Source organism: Lacerta agilis, chromosome 8 (genome assembly GCF_009819535.1).
Source record: "Lacerta agilis isolate rLacAgi1 chromosome 8, rLacAgi1.pri, whole genome shotgun sequence".
In the NCBI taxonomy this organism is placed as follows: Eukaryota; Metazoa; Chordata; class Lepidosauria; order Squamata; family Lacertidae; genus Lacerta; species Lacerta agilis.
Window position 1 is genome coordinate 77186114 of NC_046319.1, and position 19244 is coordinate 77205357.

Below are 19244 nucleotides of genomic sequence, written 5' to 3' on the forward strand. Positions count from 1 at the left end.
CAATTTAAAAGTGTTGTAAATATTGTATTAAAGCTTGATCCATAGTATGTGTAGCCAGCTGTGCAAAATTCATTCCTATTCTTTATTCAAAATGATCTGCTTTTTTTCCCTTATTCATTTGCCGAAATTTGTTTGTTTGTTTAAATAAAATTATTTATTTGTTTGTTTCCCTTTCAAGAGACCCAGCTCCACTCCAGCACTTACAATCCCTTCCTCTTCCTTTTCAACACAGGAAAGAACTAATTGCAAACCGTTATTTAATTTAAATTACCAGTATATATTTTTGTCCCCTTCGAAGAATAACTGCCATTTAAAAAGAAAAAAAGTTTCAAGCAAATATTCAAATGGTAACTTTCGTTAAAAACAATGTGGAAACAATCTTATGGGATTTGGATAAAAAGGTTATTCCTGCTGTTTCGTTCCCTGATCAAACCTTTTAATAATGATTTTACAAGAGCTATTTATGAAATTATTATTTGCAGGTTTCGGTGTTAACTCCATAGTGTTCCCCTCCCCACCAGTTCTCTTAGATTGCGTCCAAACCCTACATTTCGGTTCACTTTGATTGACAGTGGATGACATGGAATGACTAGGAGCTGAAGAGTGATGTGATTCAAGCCCAAACCTCTAACATGTTTATGTTGAACAAACTCCCATGCTGTAAACTGCTTTTAAAACACATTTTTCACGGGTTTCACCAATCCGGCTTGCAGGATCACGGTTCGGAGGACATAGGATCCAGACGTCTCCTTTAGCCCAACAGAACAGGGTAGTTATTTAACTGCTGATCAAGTCCAGGTATTTAGAGATACTGGGAATATTTTTATCTGTAAAAAATAATAGGAGCAGAATTGGCTGCAGACCTTTTTGCCTGGTTATTTGTAGGAGTTATGGTCCATAATAAATTGCCTGCCACTATTGGTTTTTGTGACTGTTCTTTATTTTATTGTCTTATCTTTTTGTAAACCGCTTTGAGGGTTTTTGTGGGTTTTGTTTGTTTGTTTTGTTTACAAATGAGCGGTGTATAAATATTATGAAATCAGTTAATAATTTGTCGTAGTGAAAATGGTGACTATGAGATCCTAGTGATGCAAAAACTGCTATTCAAGACAGGCCATTGAACATCCAGGATGTTGTTAAAGCTATTAAAGGAGAACCCTCGGAATAACAGGAAAAAACCAGGTGAAAAATGGGGAAACATGAGGATTGCTCGTTAATTTGGGGGGGAAATCATCAAAAAATTTAAAAGTCCAAAATTTATTTTAAAAGAACTAGAGTAAGCAGGGTAAATTATCAAGATTTTTTTTAAAAAAAACTAGATTTAAAAAAATAAAAATAAAATAAATGTTTCTTTAATTGGATATGGTTTAATGAAATGAATTATGGTTTACTGTCTGTGCAATGGAATTTTGAGTGCATGTAATTAATTCCACATTTTCTAACAAATAATACATTGTTTTAAGATATTAAAAGGGGGCTTCCAAAGGCATGCTGATTTTTGGATTCAGTGCTCCTCATGGGTGCAGGTTTTTTTTCCAGTGTCCATATGACATTGGTGTCAGCAAGATATCAGCCTGTTATAATATCAGTCCTCAATTTATATCTGGATATACCCTTTTTAAAAAAGTAAATCCTTTTTTTGCAACAAAAAAGAATTTACTTTTTAAAAAATCACAATGACCCATTCACAGAAGTAAGTCTCCATCTGAAAGCACCTTAAGAAAATGTTCTCATCCCAAATATTTGATGGAAATATTTAAAACACATTAAAAATCCACTGAGTAGCATTTAAAAAAACAACAACAACAAACTCTGAATTCAATTAAATAGTTGGCTTTTCACAGAAGTACTCTAAAGTTCTAAAGTGCCTATAAAATCAGAATGCTTTGGGGAAATAATCATAATTATTGTTTTTTAAAATGCTTTGGAAATATAATTTATAACTATTGTTTTTAAAAATGCATTGGAAAAATAATTTGTAACTATTGTTGTTTTTTGTTGTTGTTATTTACCCACCCTTCAACATATTAAAATACAACATTAAAAACAGTGTAAAACAAAACAGCTGCACAGTTAATTATGATGTAATATAGAAAATCTCCCACGACCCTGGAAAACAGAGGACAGTGGGTGCCTCTGAGTGGTGCTTCTCCCTATTTTGGGGAGAGATTAAAGTGTTTTCCATGAATTTACTGAAGTGGAGTAAATGCTCTGTTGATTCTCTGTAACTCATGCACTTTTTGTGGTCTGGAAACTGAAAGAGAAACGCATTGGAAAAGTGGGATGAACAAATTATTAACAGAAGACGTGCAACCCCCGAAAGCGAATAGAGATGATTGCAGGATGAATGCTTGTTGTCATATAACCACCCCACAAACAAACTGTAACAAATGCTCAATAAAGAGTGGATACAATTATTCCTGCATCACCGAATGATTGGCAATTGCCATTGCAGATGCTCCTGTGCATTTTCCAAATAATTTTCTAGTTTGATCTGCAGCTCTAAATGTGTTCTTACAATGTTTGATGTTTCAGCTACATAGTCTCTTATCTATTTTCATAGTTACCAACCACTACGGGGAAGGCTGGTGGAACGGGGTGTGTGTGTGTGTGGTATGTCTCATGTGGGAGAAAAGGCAGACTAAAAGTGTGAAAATAGATACATGGATACTCAACATTATCGTATTTCAAAAGGCATAATTTAAAACATACAGGTTCATATTTCTTGAGAAAGTATAATCGTTGGATTTCAGGCAATTAATTATTCACTATGGTTTAAGCCCTGAACGGGGAGGGATTCTTTTGCAAAATGGATTCAATCTGTCCCCTGGGAGCTGGAAAGCAAATACTGTCAGACACTATATTGTTTGTATATATTTTTTAACAATGGGGAAATTATTATTCTCTCTCCCCACCCCCCCACCCCCACCCCACTGCTCTCCCCAAAGCATCTTTATAAACCACTGGTAGTGTTCTGTATGCTGGTTATATATCAAGCAATGCATTTAAGATTCAGGCAAAGGAACTGTGCTATGTCAACGTAGAAAATGGGGCAGGAATTTGCCACATCGCTGTTTGATCGATCAATAAGCAATTAACAACAGCAAATACGTACGCCAAACAATCAGTCGCTACTTCTATTGTTCTTTAAAATACAAGACATTAAGTCTGGGAAAGATGACACAGTATCATGGATATTTCATAGAATCAAGTCAGGGGTCAGGAAACTTTTTCAGCAGGGGGCCGGTCCACTGTCCCTCAGACCTTATGGGGGGCCGGACTATATTTTGAAGGGGGGGAATGAACGAATTCCTATGCCCCACAAATAACCCAGAGATGCATTTTAAATAAAAGCACACATTCAACTCATGTAAAAACACGCTGATTCCCGGACCCTCCGCGGGCTGGATTGAGAAGGCGATAGGGGCCGGCCCACGGGCCTTAGGTTGCCTACCCATGAATCAAGTGTTGTACTCTACATTAGTCAGAACAGTTCTGTTTAAATTAATGGGCATTTACTAACTTAGGTCCCTTAACTCTGAGTATAACTTAGTTGAAGGCAGCCCATTCTTTCTGTCCCCGCTCTATTTTATTATCACAACAACCCTGTGAGGTAGGTCAGGCTGAGAGAAAGTGACTGGTCTAAGCCACCCAGCGAGCTCCATTACTTTGTGGATAGACCAGCATCCTGTTCTCACAGCCCATCTAGACCAATATCCTGTTCTCACAGTGGCCGAATAGCTGCCCCGATGGGAAGTTTGCAAGCAGGTCTCGAGCACGACAACATTCTCCTCAGCTGCGACTCCCAGCATCTGGCACCCAGAGACACGTTGTCTCCGATACAGGAGGTAGGGAGCAGCCATCATGGCTGTGCTGGCCCCAGGGGTTTGTCCGTGAAGCGAGGTCCAAGTCCAGTCCTGGGTCTAGAGGTCCAAAGGAGGTCAGTCCGGCGGGGAGCGAGGTAGGGAGCAGGTCAAGGTCCAAGGCAGGTGCAGGTGCAGGCACAAGGTTGCACGTTGAGCATACGCTTGCAACTAAGTTGCTCACGCTGGGCTGGGTCTGGCTGGCTTTTATCTGGCCCTATGCTTAGGGCGGCCCCGATCCTCCGGAGACTCGCCTCTCCTCCGGGCCTGGAGGCGAGCACTCCTCCTGTAGGCACTTAACTCCCTTTGCCTCTCTGCCCTGAGCCTCTGTAGCTCAGGAGAGGCTGGTGGGTTACTGGACCCAGGGGCTGCCTCAGCTTCCTCTGAAGAGGCTGGGAGTGGAGCACCTGCAAGCAATGGGTCCTCCCTCCCATCAGGAGCCAGAGCAGACTCTGCTGATGCCTGCACCTGGGGATCCAGCACAGGTGAGGATCCTTCAGGCTCAAGCCCTGGCCCCGGCTCAGCTGGTTCTGGAGGCGGGGAATCCTGTGCAGGCTGGGATCCCTCAGGTTCAGCATCAGAGTCTGACTCCCAGGCCATCACAACGGCCAGCCTTTTCATCTGTGAATTTGTCTAATCCCCTTTTAAAACCTTCCAGGTTGGAGGCCATTACAGCATCTTGTAGCGTTGAAACCCATAGCCCTGTGGCAGTGCATTCCATAGGTAGCAAATCTCAGTGTGTCTCTGTGCCTGTGCGTACACCTCTGGATTCCTTGAAGGAAAGATGGGGGAGCAGTGAATGCCGTCGTCATATTTACGTTAATCTGGGCAGGATAGTATATTTGCACTTCTTTGGGAGGTGAGAAAGGAAATGTCATTATCATGGCTAAATCAACAGTGTGTTAGAGATGGCAGTTGACAGCCGTATGATTTTGAGATTTCAGTGATCGACTATTAAACGCTAATTTCTGACCATACCGATGCTTGGCCTCTGGACCAAATCAGTACTTTTCTTCCCGATAAACTTAACAAAGTGCACATTTCAGCAGAGTGCGTGTCAATGGCCGCCTTGGTAATCAAAGCCGGAGAACTGCAATCTTGTTTCCGCTGCTGCCCGCAAATGAATGAGAATTTGGAGAGGGTTTGGCCAGCAGCGTCACAAAGGTGGGATTGGCTGGAGAGCAAGAGGCCCAGCCACTCTGACTGGCTAAAAAAAGAGAGGGAATTTGGTGGTGTCGATGGCAGTGGGTGAGATGGGAGTGGCTGCTTTGCCTCCGGCGTTAAGCAAAACATCCAGTTGGTTTGCCGGCCAGGTTGACTGGGACTGTTGGACGGACCCGGGAAGGCCCCAGCGACGTCCACCTTCTCTTATGAGCGATGGAAGGGTTAAACACAAACAGCTGGGTCCTGAAATCTCCATTCAGCATCACTAACCTACTCCAAGATGTGGCCTCAAGCGGCGCTCCCAAGGGACCACTGTCATCACCGTTGTTGAGGGAAGACGAGGACGTCGTCGTAGCAGCAGCAGCAGCAGCAGCAGCAGCAGCCGCTGGTGAGGAACGGCAGAGGTTGAGAAAAGAAGATCTTCCTGGCGAAAGGAGAGGGAAGCACGAGAAGCCGCCTTTCAGCTACAATGCCCTGATCATGATGGCCATCCGCCAGAGCCCGGAAAAACGCCTGACTCTCAACGGCATCTACGAGTTCATCATGGGCAGCTTCCCTTACTACAGGGAGAACAAGCAAGGCTGGCAGAACTCCATCCGCCACAATCTCAGCCTCAACAAATGCTTCGTCAAGGTGCCCCGGCACTACGACGACCCTGGCAAGGGCAACTACTGGATGCTCGACCCTTCCAGCGAGGACGTCTTCATCGGAGGGCCCACCGGAAAGCTGCGCAGGAGGCCGTCCACTTCCCGGACCAAGCTGGCCTTCAGGAGAGGAGCTCGGCTGGCTTCGGCTGGGGTGACCCTGGCCGGATCTCTCTATTGGCCTCTGCCTCCTCTTTACAGTGCCTCCTCAGCCTACCTGAGCCACCCCCCTGGCACCTTCTCTTCCGTTTTCTCCCACCAGGCTATTTCTCCTCCAGCGGGGCACAGACAGGTGGAAGTAGATGGCTCGTACACCAACCACCAGCAGATTGCCACAGCCATGTTGGCCTCGGCCATCCCCTGCAGCCTCTCCTCACCCGACTGCCTGGACTCCTGCTCTGTCAACTTCCTGGCCGGACAGGCGAATTACATCTTCTCTCAGAGACATCACACCTTGCCAATGAGTCCTCAGGCTGTCCTCCCCTCCAAAGCCACCAGAGATCACCTCGGAAGAGGTCCTCCAACTTTCCCCGGGCGCCTTTCTCCAGAGCTCCCAAGCTACTTTGTTTTTCAGAATCAGGGTGTTCCTTTTCATCCAAGCCTGCCTTGACTGTATACTCCACAAACCTCTTCTTCCCTGAAAGAAACATAAAAAAAAAAAAAATCCTGCCTGCTAATATTTGAACCCAGTCAGCCTCCTGTTGTGCTGTGTGCTGCATTGGTTTTCCACCCGTGGTCCATGAAAAAAACTCTGGAGAAATGTTGACTTTTCACCCAGCGTGTTTCCCCTCTGACCCTTCACTGTCTTTTCTGGCGAAAGTGAGGGCATCTATCGATGTTTACCAAGGTGAACTAATTTCTTCGAATGCCTCTCGCTAACCTGAACTATGAGAAAATCTTTGAGGGCTAAGACAAGTCAGCCAGCTTCCAGTGTAGGTCGGAGCTCTGCTTTGCTGCCGACATTTGGCATCAAGACTGGCACTCTGAACGCCAAGTGAGACAGAATTGCCCCAGCATGTGCCAGTCGGTTTTGATGCCCATCAATTCTGTACATTTTTCCCTTGCCTTGACTCCACTTCTACCCCCCCCCCAATGCCTTTGATTAACGTACTGAATAACAGGACGGACTTTGGAACAGGCACAAATGAACAGCAGTATCTGCCTGCTTCCTTGCAGAGCGTGAAATGTAGCATGCCCGAACCTTCACCCAGCAAAGTTCTGACTTAGTTGGGATCCTGGGATTCAGCCGTTTAAGCCTCCCCTGCAATTACAACCTTTGAGCTGTGTGATCCTACAGGGCACATTGGTTTAGGAGCCATCGCAATCAGCAAGACTTGTGTTGCACCAAATATGTTTAAGGCTGAAGAGCCGATGGGTCTCGGACATCTTTGTGTGGCAGGGTGTCGCTTATTTTATTGGTAATTCATAAGCAGCATCAACGTGCATGGCATTTTCTGAGGGGGGGGGTGAAACCACCAGACCCCTATCCCCCAAGGAGCTTAGACTCTTAAATTTCATCAGTGCAGTAAAGTAATAGCAGAGGGTGGGAATGGGAGAGAGAGGAGAAAACACAGTTTGATCGCGCTTAGTGTCAACGCTTCTCATCTGCACCTGTAGTGGAACAAAGAAAAATTCCAAGGCAAGGCAGGTATGTCGTCGTCGTCCCTCCACCTGAGCACCTCTGCAGGCAGTACAGGGATCCAGCAGGTAGAATACCCAACTTGCAGTGGTTCACACAGGGATCATCACAGGGCAAAGTGCCCCATGTTTCTGGACTTGGGAGATTACTAGTGCAATAATGCCTTGCTGAATCAGGCCCAAAGGCCCACCTAGTCTAGCATCATGTCTCCAGCAGAAAGGGCTAGGAATCAGTGGCGCACTGCTTCTAAACATGTAATTTATAATTATCAGTGGCTGATGGACATTCATAGACTTGCCTTCTTTGCAAATTTAACTTAAAAGAAAAAGCACCGGCGAATTCACCGCCTGGTCATCAGCACAGCTTGCGTCAATGAATTGCTAAAGTTAATTACCGGTACGTGAAGCGTTTCATTTGTGCACAACCTGCCAATTGGCTTAATTGGAAGAGGCTAAAAATCTGCTGTTTTGACAGAGATGGAGGTTAATTGCTTGATGCTTGCTCGCTCTCTTTGAGCAGCACATCCAATCCTCAGAATTTGAGGTACTGGAGAAAATGCAGTCAGGCTGCAGTTCTAAGCGTTTGACGGGAAAACCCACACTAAATGTGCTCAGTAGGATTTGCGCAGAAGTGTGTGTCAGAATGTGCAAATTCCTTTCTGGATTAAATTGCTTTGTGAATCAGGCTCCAGTATCCCCAGATTTCTGCTGGACTTAATTCTAAGTAATTAATTGTGCTTTTAATTGCCGCTTTATAATTGATACCCCAGCCCTGAACACATTTACACAAGGGATCAAAACAATCAAGTCCCATTGATTTAAGGCTTGTGGTTTTAGGCTCTGTGGGTTTGGAAGTGAGTTTAGAGACAATCAGTTTCTATAGTATATTTATTCCAAAGTTTTTGCAGTGATTGTAATAGTACTATTATTCATTAGTTCCTACAAAGTGTGTTTAATTATCCTTTATTTATGTGAGTTTGTGTGTTTTATGACCCTTCATTCGGAGAAAACACAAACTCTTAATGTGCGGCAAGAACTTTAGCTTGGAAACATCACACCCTGAGGGAGCTAAATGCAATTTCTGTCATTCAACTATTCTGATTTTTACTTTAATGTGCATGTCCGTTTAAGATTTGGCTGAGAAGCGACAGATGATATGCTCAAAAGAGAATACAATTAATGTTTTAGGACATAATAAATCTTCTTCATGGCTATTTTTAATGGAAAAGCTCAAATGTGCAAGCTGAGGCTAATTTTTAGGGTGCTTGGCTTGCTTATCTACATTATTTCCAAACTGTGCGCTATTTTGAATTGGGGTGGGTGGGGAGAGAGGATGAAATCCATCAAGCACGTCTCCTGTCCATAAAGCCGATAAACATTCGAGATGCACAGGAACTGTGTGATCAGTAGACCTGCAATTTTGTTGAAATTAATTATGTTTGCATGGGAGAGAGAAGCTCCGTGGGATGCACCGATATCGCGAACCACAAGTGAGTTTCACCTGCGTGGATCAATCCCACAATACAGACACTTACTGATCCATTTGTTTCCCAAACCCGACGGCCGTGTTTGATTGCGAACTTCTGTGTCGTTTCATTTTGGTCAGTACAAGGATCGAGGAATCGAGGTGCAGGGGTCATTAGGAAAGGAACCCAAAACCAAACTGCCAATGTAATCGCGCCATTATACAAATCTGTGGTGCAACCGCATTTGGAATACGGTGTATTTTTAGAATTATTATTATTATTATTATTATTATTATTATTATTATTATTGGACAGAGAAAGGTTTTTCTCCCTCCTTCATAATACTAGAGCTCATGGGCATCCAGTGAAGCTGAATGTCTGAAGGTTCGGGACAGATGAAAGGAAGCCCTTCTTCACAAAGCCCATGGAACTCCCTGCCACAGGAGGCAGGGATGGCTACCAACTTTGGTGGCTTTAAAGAGAGGATTAGACAAATTCATGCAGCATAGCGCTACCAATGGCTACTAGCCACGATGGCTATATTCTGCCTCGCATTTGGAGGCGGTGATGCGTCTGAATGTCAGTTGCTGGAAACCACGGCAGAGAGGATCCTGTTTGCGAGTTTTCCATGGGCATCTGGTTGGACACTGTGAAAACAGGACGGTTGGCCAGATGAGCTGCTGGCCTGATTCAGCAGGGTCTTCTTACATCCTTAAGACTGGCCGGCTTCACTCTAGCCCCACAAAACCACACAATTCATTAATATATACACAAACGGATCTATTTGAACAAAGCCTTCCCCACATGACCTGGTTATTGAGCATTCATCCTGATTTGCTTGCACAAGGTTTATGCAGAGGTTAGATTATATCTGGTCTTTAATATGTTTGTGTCTATATGTTGTTGTTGTTGTTGTTGTTGTTGTTGTTGTTGTTGTTGTCGTGCCCTTCCCATCTGGGCGGCTTCCGACAGATATAAAAACATAATGAAACATCAAACATTACAAACCTCCCTATACAGGGCTGCCTTCAGGTGTCTTCAAAAGTCAGACAGTTGGAGATGTTTAAACCATTATCTTTTCCGTGTTTCTTTTAGCTTTCTGGACTTCATCTGTGTTGCTTTAATTTGTTTAAGCTGTCCTCGAGTCCCAGTCTGGGAAGAAGGCAGGAAATAAAGTAACAGGAACAATTTATTGAACAAAATAAAATAAAAAAATTCTTTCCAGCAGCACCTTACAGACCAACTAAGTTTGTTCTTGGTATGAGCTTTCGTGTGCATGCACACTTCTTCAGATACACTTAAGTCTGTATCTGAAAAAGTGTGCATGCACACGAAAGCTCATACCAAGAACAAACTTAGTTGGTCTCTATCTAAGGTGCTACTGGAAAGAATTTTTTATTTTACTTTGTTTTGACTATGGCAGACCAACACGGCTACCCACCTGTCACTGAATTTATTGAACATTCATCCTGATCTGTTTGCAGGGCAATGAGAACTCATCTCACTTTGCTTGTGGGATGTTTATACATCTTCCCATTAATCAATTCTTCACCTCGCGCTTTCCAGGAGAGCATCCCCATCGCTCTCTTAACCACGGCAAGTTTGTGTGGGGTTTTTTAAAGTGGATTTGTTACACTGGAGCAACAAAGCGCTTTATCCCACTTTGATTGCACAAACCTACATTTTTTGGTGTGTGCCTGAATCCCCCCCTCAGAAATAGCGACCATTTAGAGGCGCTTTATGTATCCCACTGGTTGAAACGTCAAGGCAGCATAAAACAGAAATCAAAAATCTTTATAACCTCAAACTATAAAATGCAGTCACCTTCACATAAACCCTGAGTGGTCATTGCTTTTTTTTTAAAAAAAGGTGTTTCTATATATGTAGAAAGGAGAAAAGGTGCACAACAATATAAAATAAAGAACACAAATTGAATCCCAACATGGGATGAGGGGCATGAGGTCATGAACATATCATAATCCAACCCAGTCGAAAAGAATAAGTCCATCTTTAATGGGGGGAAAGAAAGATCTCACATTGTCCAAATCCTTTCAGCTGCTGACATGTAAGATTGGATGTCCGGTGTAGCAGAATACAAAATAAAGCTCCACCATATGGCACTGAACTATAGTGGCTTCTTGCTGCCTTGTACTAGGAGTATATATAGTTTTGAATAACTTGAGTTTTATAAACAAGGACCATAGGAATAATAAACTGATACAAATCAATAGACCAAGTTTTCTCATGTCATTTGTGTATCACAAAAATTACTAGGAGTACGGTATATTACGAATGATCCCCCCCCCATGCAGTGATTGACCAAAATTTACTATACCAAGCTTGGATGATTAAATGGTCTAAGGCAGGCACTTCCAACAGGTAGATCGTGATCTACTGGTAGATCACTGGACGTCTGTGGTAGATCACTGGCTCCCCCCTCCAAAAGAAGCTCAACAAGTTTTGCTCCCCTCAAAAAAGCTCAACATTTTTGCCCTGTACCCCTAAAAACTGGGCCTTCCTCTTCCTAAAAAAACTCAACAACTTCGAACTGAACCCCTAAAAGATGGGCCTTCCCCCTTCCTTAAAAAAACTCAACAACTTTGACCTGAACCCCCAAAAAGGGGGTAGATCACTGTCCCAGTCTTTAACTCTGTGAGTAGATCACAGTCCCTTGGGAGCTGGCCACCACTGGTCTAAGGCAGTGATTCTCAAACTTTTTTCTCTGGGCCACACTTTCAGAATAAAAATTTGCTTCTGCCACACTGAATTTTTGATTGATAAGAAATACACTGGAAAACAAAAAAAGCAATTAGCGGTGCTTGGTTTATAACCTAGAACACACCTACTTTATAATATGATCACGGGACATCCAGAAAGTATAAAATAATGCAGCGACGTAAGAACATGAATCACCCCCAAAATATAATTATAAACGAGCCTCTATATGAGATGTGTGAGATTGCTTTTGCCAGGTAATTTCATTTATATTACGTCTATTTTGAGACAGACAAACTCTCGACACAAATAAGCCTTTTTTCTTTTCTGATCTTTCATATTTGTCGGAGTTGAAAATCCCTGTTTGTGGGGAACTATAGAATAGCCCAGTGTTTTTCAACCTTTTTTGGGCAAAGGCACACTTGTTTCATGAAAAAAATCACGAGGCACACCACCATTAGAAAATGTTTAAAAAAAATTACTCTGTGCCTATATTGACTATATATAAAGTAATTCTCTCGAATTTTTCAATTTTTCCCACGGCACACCAGGCAACATCTCGCGGCACACTAGTGTGCCGCGGAACAGTGGTTGAAAAACACTGGAATAGCCAGTGCTCTTGAAGAGAGAGACGCGAATACTATTTCTGCTTGTATGGATACAGATAGCGATAGAGATGATAGAGATAGAGAGATACTACACCGAAATGTTTAAATGTTTATTTGATTGCCCCCTGAATATTCCCACCATACTTGCCATGTTCTCCTGCCACATCCGTGTGGCATGCCACACCCTTTGAGAACCACTGGTCTGAGAATGGCAAATCAAGATGATGGACTGTGCCGAAATGGCGAAACTAACTGGGAAGCTCAGAAATCAAGAAGACAGGAACTTTTAAAAAGAATGGGGAAAGTTTATAATTTATATGCGAGGCCACTGCAAGCAGGTTAAAACATTGGCAGGATTTTAATCACACTTGTAAAGTAACGAAACTATGGACAATTTAGAAGGAAAAATATTTGGATAAATAGTTGACATGCAGTTGTCAGTGGTGGAGCTTCATGCTCTGGCACTAGGGGACAGAGAGCAGGCGGGGGCAGGGCTGGTGTGCGTCCTGGGGGCATGGTGCGCTGCCCGCAGGGGAGTGACATGCGTCCTGGGGGCATGGCGCCCAGCACGGACAGGGGGCAGCAGCGATGGCACCCCACCGGGATTGCGCTGCTGGGGGTGGTGCGCTCCCCCCCTCTTCCTCTGCCAGTGGCAGTTGTAATTATTTTTACCAGGACCCATGAAAGGGATGGGAGGAAGTCAGGAGATTCAGTGTAATCGCAGTATTTGGATTTTGAATTGATGTTTGCTTTTGTTGATTTTTTTTTAATCAAATAAAAAATACTTTAAAAAAAAAGAGAACCACTGGTCTGAGGTCTTCCACAGTCCTTAGATGCCATCATTGATATGATTCCACATATTTTAGATGAATGCCCCTTTCTTTATCCAGCTAGACCAGGGGTCAGCAACCTTTTTCAGCCGTGGGCCGGTCCACCGTCCCGCAGACCATGTGGTGGGCTGGACTTTAGTTTGAAGGAAAAAATGAACGAATTCCTATGCCCCACAAAATAACCCAGAGATGCATTTTAAATAAAAGGACACATTCTATGCTGATTCCCGGACCGTCCGGGGCCTGATCGAGAAGGCGATTGGGCCACATCCAGCCCACGGGCCTTAGGGTGCCTACCTCTGAGCTAGACAATAGTACCAGGCTTCCTTGGACTCTCACCAAAGCAGGGAGTGCCCCCCACCCTCCATTCCTGTTGCGGCACCACGCCAGAGGGACACAAGCAAAACAGGCGCCTGCCCTTCGAGGGAGCTGTCTGAACACGCAGACATGCGAGATGGGGACGCAGCTGACGGTAACCAGAAGCTTCTGTGGATTAAACACAAACTCTCTCTCTCTCTCTCTCTCTCTCTCGTTCTTTCTGCCTGGCTGGCTGGCTGGCTGGCTGGCACATGTTGACTTTTATGGTCCTCAACTCATCCAAAAGCACCAGCCACTTCTGTGCCCCTCGGGCACAATGACGTGCCATTCATAAAAAGAGAGGCAAAGGCAGTTACACCACAAGTCTAAACAGATTTCACTGGGGAAGAGCTACAACTCAATGTTTTGCATGCAGGAGGTTCCAGGTTCGATCCCTGCATCTCCACGTAGGGTTGGGGGAGACTCCTTGTTGAAACTCTGAAAAGCTGCTGCCAGTTTGTGTGGAAAACAGAAGACCCTCCAAGCGTTTCCTTATTTTTCAGGGACAGTCCCAGATTTACAGAGGCCGTCCCGGTTTCTGATTTGATCCCAGAATGTCCCGCTTTCCCTTGGGACGTCCCTATTTTCATCAGAGAAATGTTGGAGGGTAAAGTTATGTAACCTCCGAGCCACAGCGACAAGTTAAATATACAACATTTAGAAGACATCTGAAGGCAGCCCTGTATAGGGAAGTTTTTAAACGTTCAATGTTTTATTATGTTTTTATATATGTTGGAAGCCGCCCAGACCAAGTCAGATGGGAGGGCATCATCATCAACACCATCATCATCATTGAATAGGATGCCCCTATTTTCATAAGAGAAATGCTGGAGAGTATGACGTTGTTATTGTTCAGTCATTCAGTCGTGTCCGACTCTTCGTATCCCCACGGACCAGAGCACACCAGACACTCCTGTCTTCCACTGCCTCCCGCAGTTTGGCCAAACTCATGTTAGTAGCTTCGAGAACACTGTCCAACCATCTCATCCTCTGTCGTCCCCTTCTCCTTGTGCCCTCCACCTTTCCCAACAACAGGGTCTTTTCTAGGGAGTCTTCTCTTCTCATGAGGTGGCCAAAGTACTGGAGCCTCAACTTCAGGATCTGTCCTTCCAGTGAGCACTCAGGGCCGATTTCCTTGAGAATGGATAGGTTTGATCTTCTTGCAGTCCATGGGACTCTCAAGAGTCTCCTCCAGCACCATAATTCAAAAGCATCAATTCTTCGGCGATCAGCCTTCTTGATGGTCCAGCTCTCACTTCCATACATCACTACTGGGAAAACCATAGCTTTAACTATACGGACCTTTGTCGGCAAGGTGATGTCTTTGCTTTTTAAGATGCTGTCTAGGTTTGTCATTGCTTTTCTGCCAAGGAGCAGGCGTCTTCTAATTTCGTGACTGCTGTCACCATCTGCAGTGATCATGGAACCCAAGAAAGTGAAATCTGTCACTCAGGGCTCGGCCGCCGTGGTGCAGCGATCCCTCGGCGCCCCTGGCCTGCTGCCTCTCCGCCTGCCTCCCTCCTGTGCTGGCCGCCCCTTGGGAGGGGTGGGTGAGCGGGGGATGAGGGGCGTGGCGTTGGAGCGGGCGCTCACACGCTGGCGGGCGAGGGATGAGGGGCGGGCGGACGGGCGCTCGCGCACCGGCGGGTGGGCACTCGCGCACCTTCGGGCGGGCGGGCTGCAAGCCGGCTGTCCTTGCCTCCCGGAGCCCCAGCTGGAGTGCTGGAAGTGCGGGTTGGGGAGGGGGAATATATATAGCCCTTTTTGTGTTATCTGGAATATATATAGCCCTTTTTGTGTTATGGTACTCACTGGTGCAGAATACCTTAACCTTTTCCCCCCCTGCTTGTGAAAGCCTTTTTATGCTGGCACCTGCTTTGACCGACATAAGCATCCTTTTGGGGGGGGGGCATTATGTGCTTGTTCAAATCTTGCTTGCTCCTTCATTAACAGCCAATTCATTGAAAAAGCCGGCCTTGTGCAGAGTTTACTGCGCTGGGCTGGGTGCATTCATACCCCTACCCAATTATCTGTGCCGTTGGGACCAGCCAGTCTTTTTTTGGCCTGACCTACCTCTCAGGGTTCTTGAGAAGATAAAATAAGGGGGAGGGGGGGGAAGCTACATATGCCAACCTGAGTTTTTTGTGGATTTTTTAAAGGGGAATGTGGAATATAAATGTAAAAAAATAATAATGGTTGCCATCTGTCTTGAATTTCCTGGACATAGACGGAAGACTGCAGTTGGAAGCAGTGTCCAGGAAAACCCAGCTGTATCCATGTCAGAAGACTTAATTTTGGAGAATTTCCTTAAAAGTAGCTCAAAAACTTTTTTCTTTTTCTTTTTTTTTTGAGAGAGAGAGAGAGAGAGAGATTTTGAGAAAAACTAAAGCAAGCTCAACAACTTTGCTCAAAAACGCTCAACTTTTGTGTTCACTTTCTGAAATATGGCAAGCATCCTTTCCCTTTATTTTTGCTGCGGATTGACTGATTTAGGAACGCCCTCCCTCCATTATAAATGGATTATTATTAATAATATTAAGGTGCATTCTCTCCCCCACCCCCACCCCCACACAAAAGTACGGTGTCTGCAGGTCAGATTTCCTCGAAAAGAAAGTCCAACAGGGGCTTCTTCCCCAGGAAATGCATTGTGGAACCCAAGCGAGTAAACAGCCCACAGGCAGGGCAAAGCCGTTCGCGGGATGTTTTGCCTCTTCTCGCGCGCCGTAGGCGCAAAGCCATAGAGTCCGCAGGCCAAGAAGGGCCGGCTTGGAAATGCCCGTACAGCGGCGAGCGCGGCCCCGGAAGCGGAAGCGTGGGAAGGCGCTCACATTTGCAAACCCGCAACGGAGCATTTCGCCGCGCGAGTCGACGGCTAGGCAGAGGATAAGGGCCCGAACATGTGAGGAGGCGGCTGAGAACGGGCCGGGGATGGGGGTGGAAGAGAAGGAGCCCGGTTTTTTTGGGGGGGGTCCCTTTCTTGTGGGTCAGGATTTTTTTCGGGGGGGGGGAGTCCTCATCTCCACTGTACCGTAAATATTCGAATAGGCGCCCCTGTTTAAGAGCGTTATAATTACTGTCATATTTATATATGTCCCACCTTCTTCCCTTACAGGGACTCAAGAAGGCATACAAAAAGAGAAAGAGCAGCTAAAAACATAGTGGTGGAAACCAGTCATTAAAAAAGTCATTAAAGGGCTCCCCGCTGCCTGTTTAGAAAGGCTACCCCCCCTGCTCTCCCCTCCGCCCCCTGACACCATCCTCTTCTCTGCCGCCCCTTTTCTCGTGCACCTTGGCCGTTTGCAAGTGGGAAGGGGGAGTCGCTGCCTGTGGGCATCCCTTACAAGCAGCTGGTTGGCCACCCTAAGAACAGAATGCTGGGGCTCGCTGCCTTCCCCCCCTCCCCGCTTTGGTCTGATCCAGCTACTGGCCTCTTGCTCACGCCCAGTGACCCCAGGTTCTTCCCTCTTGGCTTATTTGGCTGCTTCCAAGATGCTTCCCAGTGGCTAGTTGAATAATTTTGCCCATTCAGATGGGAGGGTCCCACCTTAGCATGTTTCCAACCACTTTGCCTTTACTTTGGTAAAGGGCGCTATGTAGCAAAGTAATTGGGTGCATATTTTATAGGAACCACCTTAGAGTTTGTGACTCTTAACTTGTTTTTTAAAACTGTTTTTTAATACTGTGTTTTGATTGCTGTAATCTGCCCTGGGACCTTAAGGTGAAGGGTGGGTAAATAACAACAACAGTTAGGATAATTTTATTCCCTGTTCGTTATGAGCAGCGGAGATTTTGCTTCCACACTAATCCCATCGCTCCCCTGCACAGGAGACTTTCCATGGGTTGTGTCTACTGCCTTAAAATGTTTGAATGGAGGAATAATGCTTCTTGGTAGTTAGGATCTTTCTCTTTTTTTCTTTCCACCGCCCCTGCCCCACAGTGCTTCTTCCATGCTTGCGGTGAAAGGATGAGTTGTATAACCACTAGAACCTATTTTATATTGCCAAGTCACATTTAGTTGGTGCTGGTTGTCTTGCACCAGATGCCTGCATAGTTATCCTGGGACTTGACAAGTGCCTTCTCTTCTCTTCCTCCTCAGGAGCCTCTTAAACAAGCCCAAGAGTGAGATGACCCCAGAGGAGCTGCAGAAGAGGGAGGAGGAAGAGTTCAACACAGGGCCCCTTTCTGTTCTCACCCAGTCTGTCAAAAACAATACTCAGGTGCTGATCAACTGTCGAAACAACAAGAAGCTGCTTGGCCGGGTCAAAGCCTTTGACAGGTAGGATCCTCTGTAGCAATCCTCTGTTGTTTGCTCGGAAGTAAATAAAGCCAGATTAAGTTCAGACTTTCAAAATAAGTGGCAGATTTCCAGTTTAAGTTTTCCTCTTGGTAGTTCCATCTCTTTCAGAAGTTCAAGGAGAGGGGTGTTGGCCCAGGAGAGGGGATTCTCTGGCAGCCCCAGAGTTGTGGAATGCTCTCCCCACAACGATGTGTCTGGTTTCTTCATTACAGAGCTTTCAGCAAAGCTCTTTACCCTGGTCTTTGTCAACTCAGATGTGTGTTTATAGTGCCCATGCTATTCCTGTGGCGGTAATCTGCTTATAAATTTAACAATAGTATAATTTGTGCACTCGGAATTGAACAATTCCCCTTTGAAGTTCTTCTGGACTCTCTAGTCTAGAGAGTGGGGGTGTTCCTTGGTCACAGAGAGAGGGATGTTTTGTTCCCTCCCCATTTGTTGGTAGCAGGAAAGAGAGAGCCTTGCATCCAGGTAACAGCTTCCTCTCCCCGCCAGGCACTGCAACATGGTGTTGGAAAACGTTAAGGAGATGTGGACAGAGGTGCCCAAGAGTGGGAAAGGCAAGAAGAAATCGAAACCTGTCAACAAGGACCGCTACATCTCCAAGATGTTCCTGCGTGGAGATTCAGTCATTGTGGTGCTGAGGAACCCCCTAATCGCTGGCAAATAATCAGCTGTCAGCAGGCTGTGGTTGCTTGAGAGCCTAGTCCAGCAAAGAGTTGTCTTTAGGGTAATCACCAAGAGACTGTTGGTTATGGTCTTCTTATTGATTGAATCATTTTTGAGCTCCGAATATTTAGTACCCTGATGAAGGAAAGTGCAAAGTTGCTATTCATCCAATCCTCCAACACATGGTTATGTTCATATATGTGGCCTGACGTAATTTTCTTTTGTAATAAACATTTTGTTAAAATCCTCTTTCTGCTTTTTTGTCTGGCACAGGATCTTCTGCCTGGTGAAGTTTTTGGTGGCAATGAAGGGGATGGAAATCTTGTGGCTGGTGGGAGCTGAGCTGTGGGTTACATGCTTGGAGCCTGAAGTCATCTGCTCAGAGAGGGCGTTAGGTAGGAAAAGAAGCCCCTCCCCAAACTGAAAGCTTTTGACTTCTCCCACTGAGATAGGTCTATCTCTATTCCCCTCACCTTATCAGCATTCCCTACAGTTGACCAGCAAGTGCAGCAAAACATCTTCCTTATCTGGTATGAGAACAGAAGCTGTGTTCTGGGCCCTGGTGGCTTCACTGACCTGGTCAGAGCTCCCTGCAAATCTTAGAGCTTGGAACAAACCTGCTGTTGAGGCATGTAGGTTTTAGCTAAAAGGTAGAGAAAGGTTCTTCACTTCTGTTTCCCCCACTCCTTAAAAATATCTCCAGACTCTTAAAAACTTAACGTGTCTTGTTCAGAATGAAATCTAGAGACAGAAAATTTAATGTAATGTGCCTGTAGGTGAAGAAAATCTGCACCAATTTGCAGTCTTGGGAATTTTCAAATTCATATCCCAAAACATTGCATAAATGTTGTATCGATCGGCAGCTGTGGATGGAGGAATTATTGTATTCGTTCTTATTTTTATGGTGTATTTTGTGTTTTTAATATTGTAATTTTATGTTGTCGACCGCCCTGAGATCTGCAGGTATAGGGCAGTGTACAAATTTAATTAACA

At 45.1% G+C, this 19244-nt stretch overlaps 1 protein-coding gene across 1 annotated transcript; it reads left to right on the plus strand.

The window, feature by feature from the left end:
• Positions 1-5225: 5225 nt before the first annotated feature.
• On the plus strand, positions 5226-18495 carry SNRPD2 (small nuclear ribonucleoprotein D2 polypeptide). Its single transcript, XM_033158428.1, has 3 exons — positions 5226-6013; positions 17382-17561; positions 18078-18495. Exons 1-3 carry the CDS (start codon positions 5241-5243, stop codon positions 18250-18252), a joined length of 1128 nt encoding a protein of 375 aa, XP_033014319.1. The 5' UTR covers positions 5226-5240; the 3' UTR covers positions 18253-18495.
• The last annotated feature ends 749 nt before the right edge of the window (positions 18496-19244 follow it).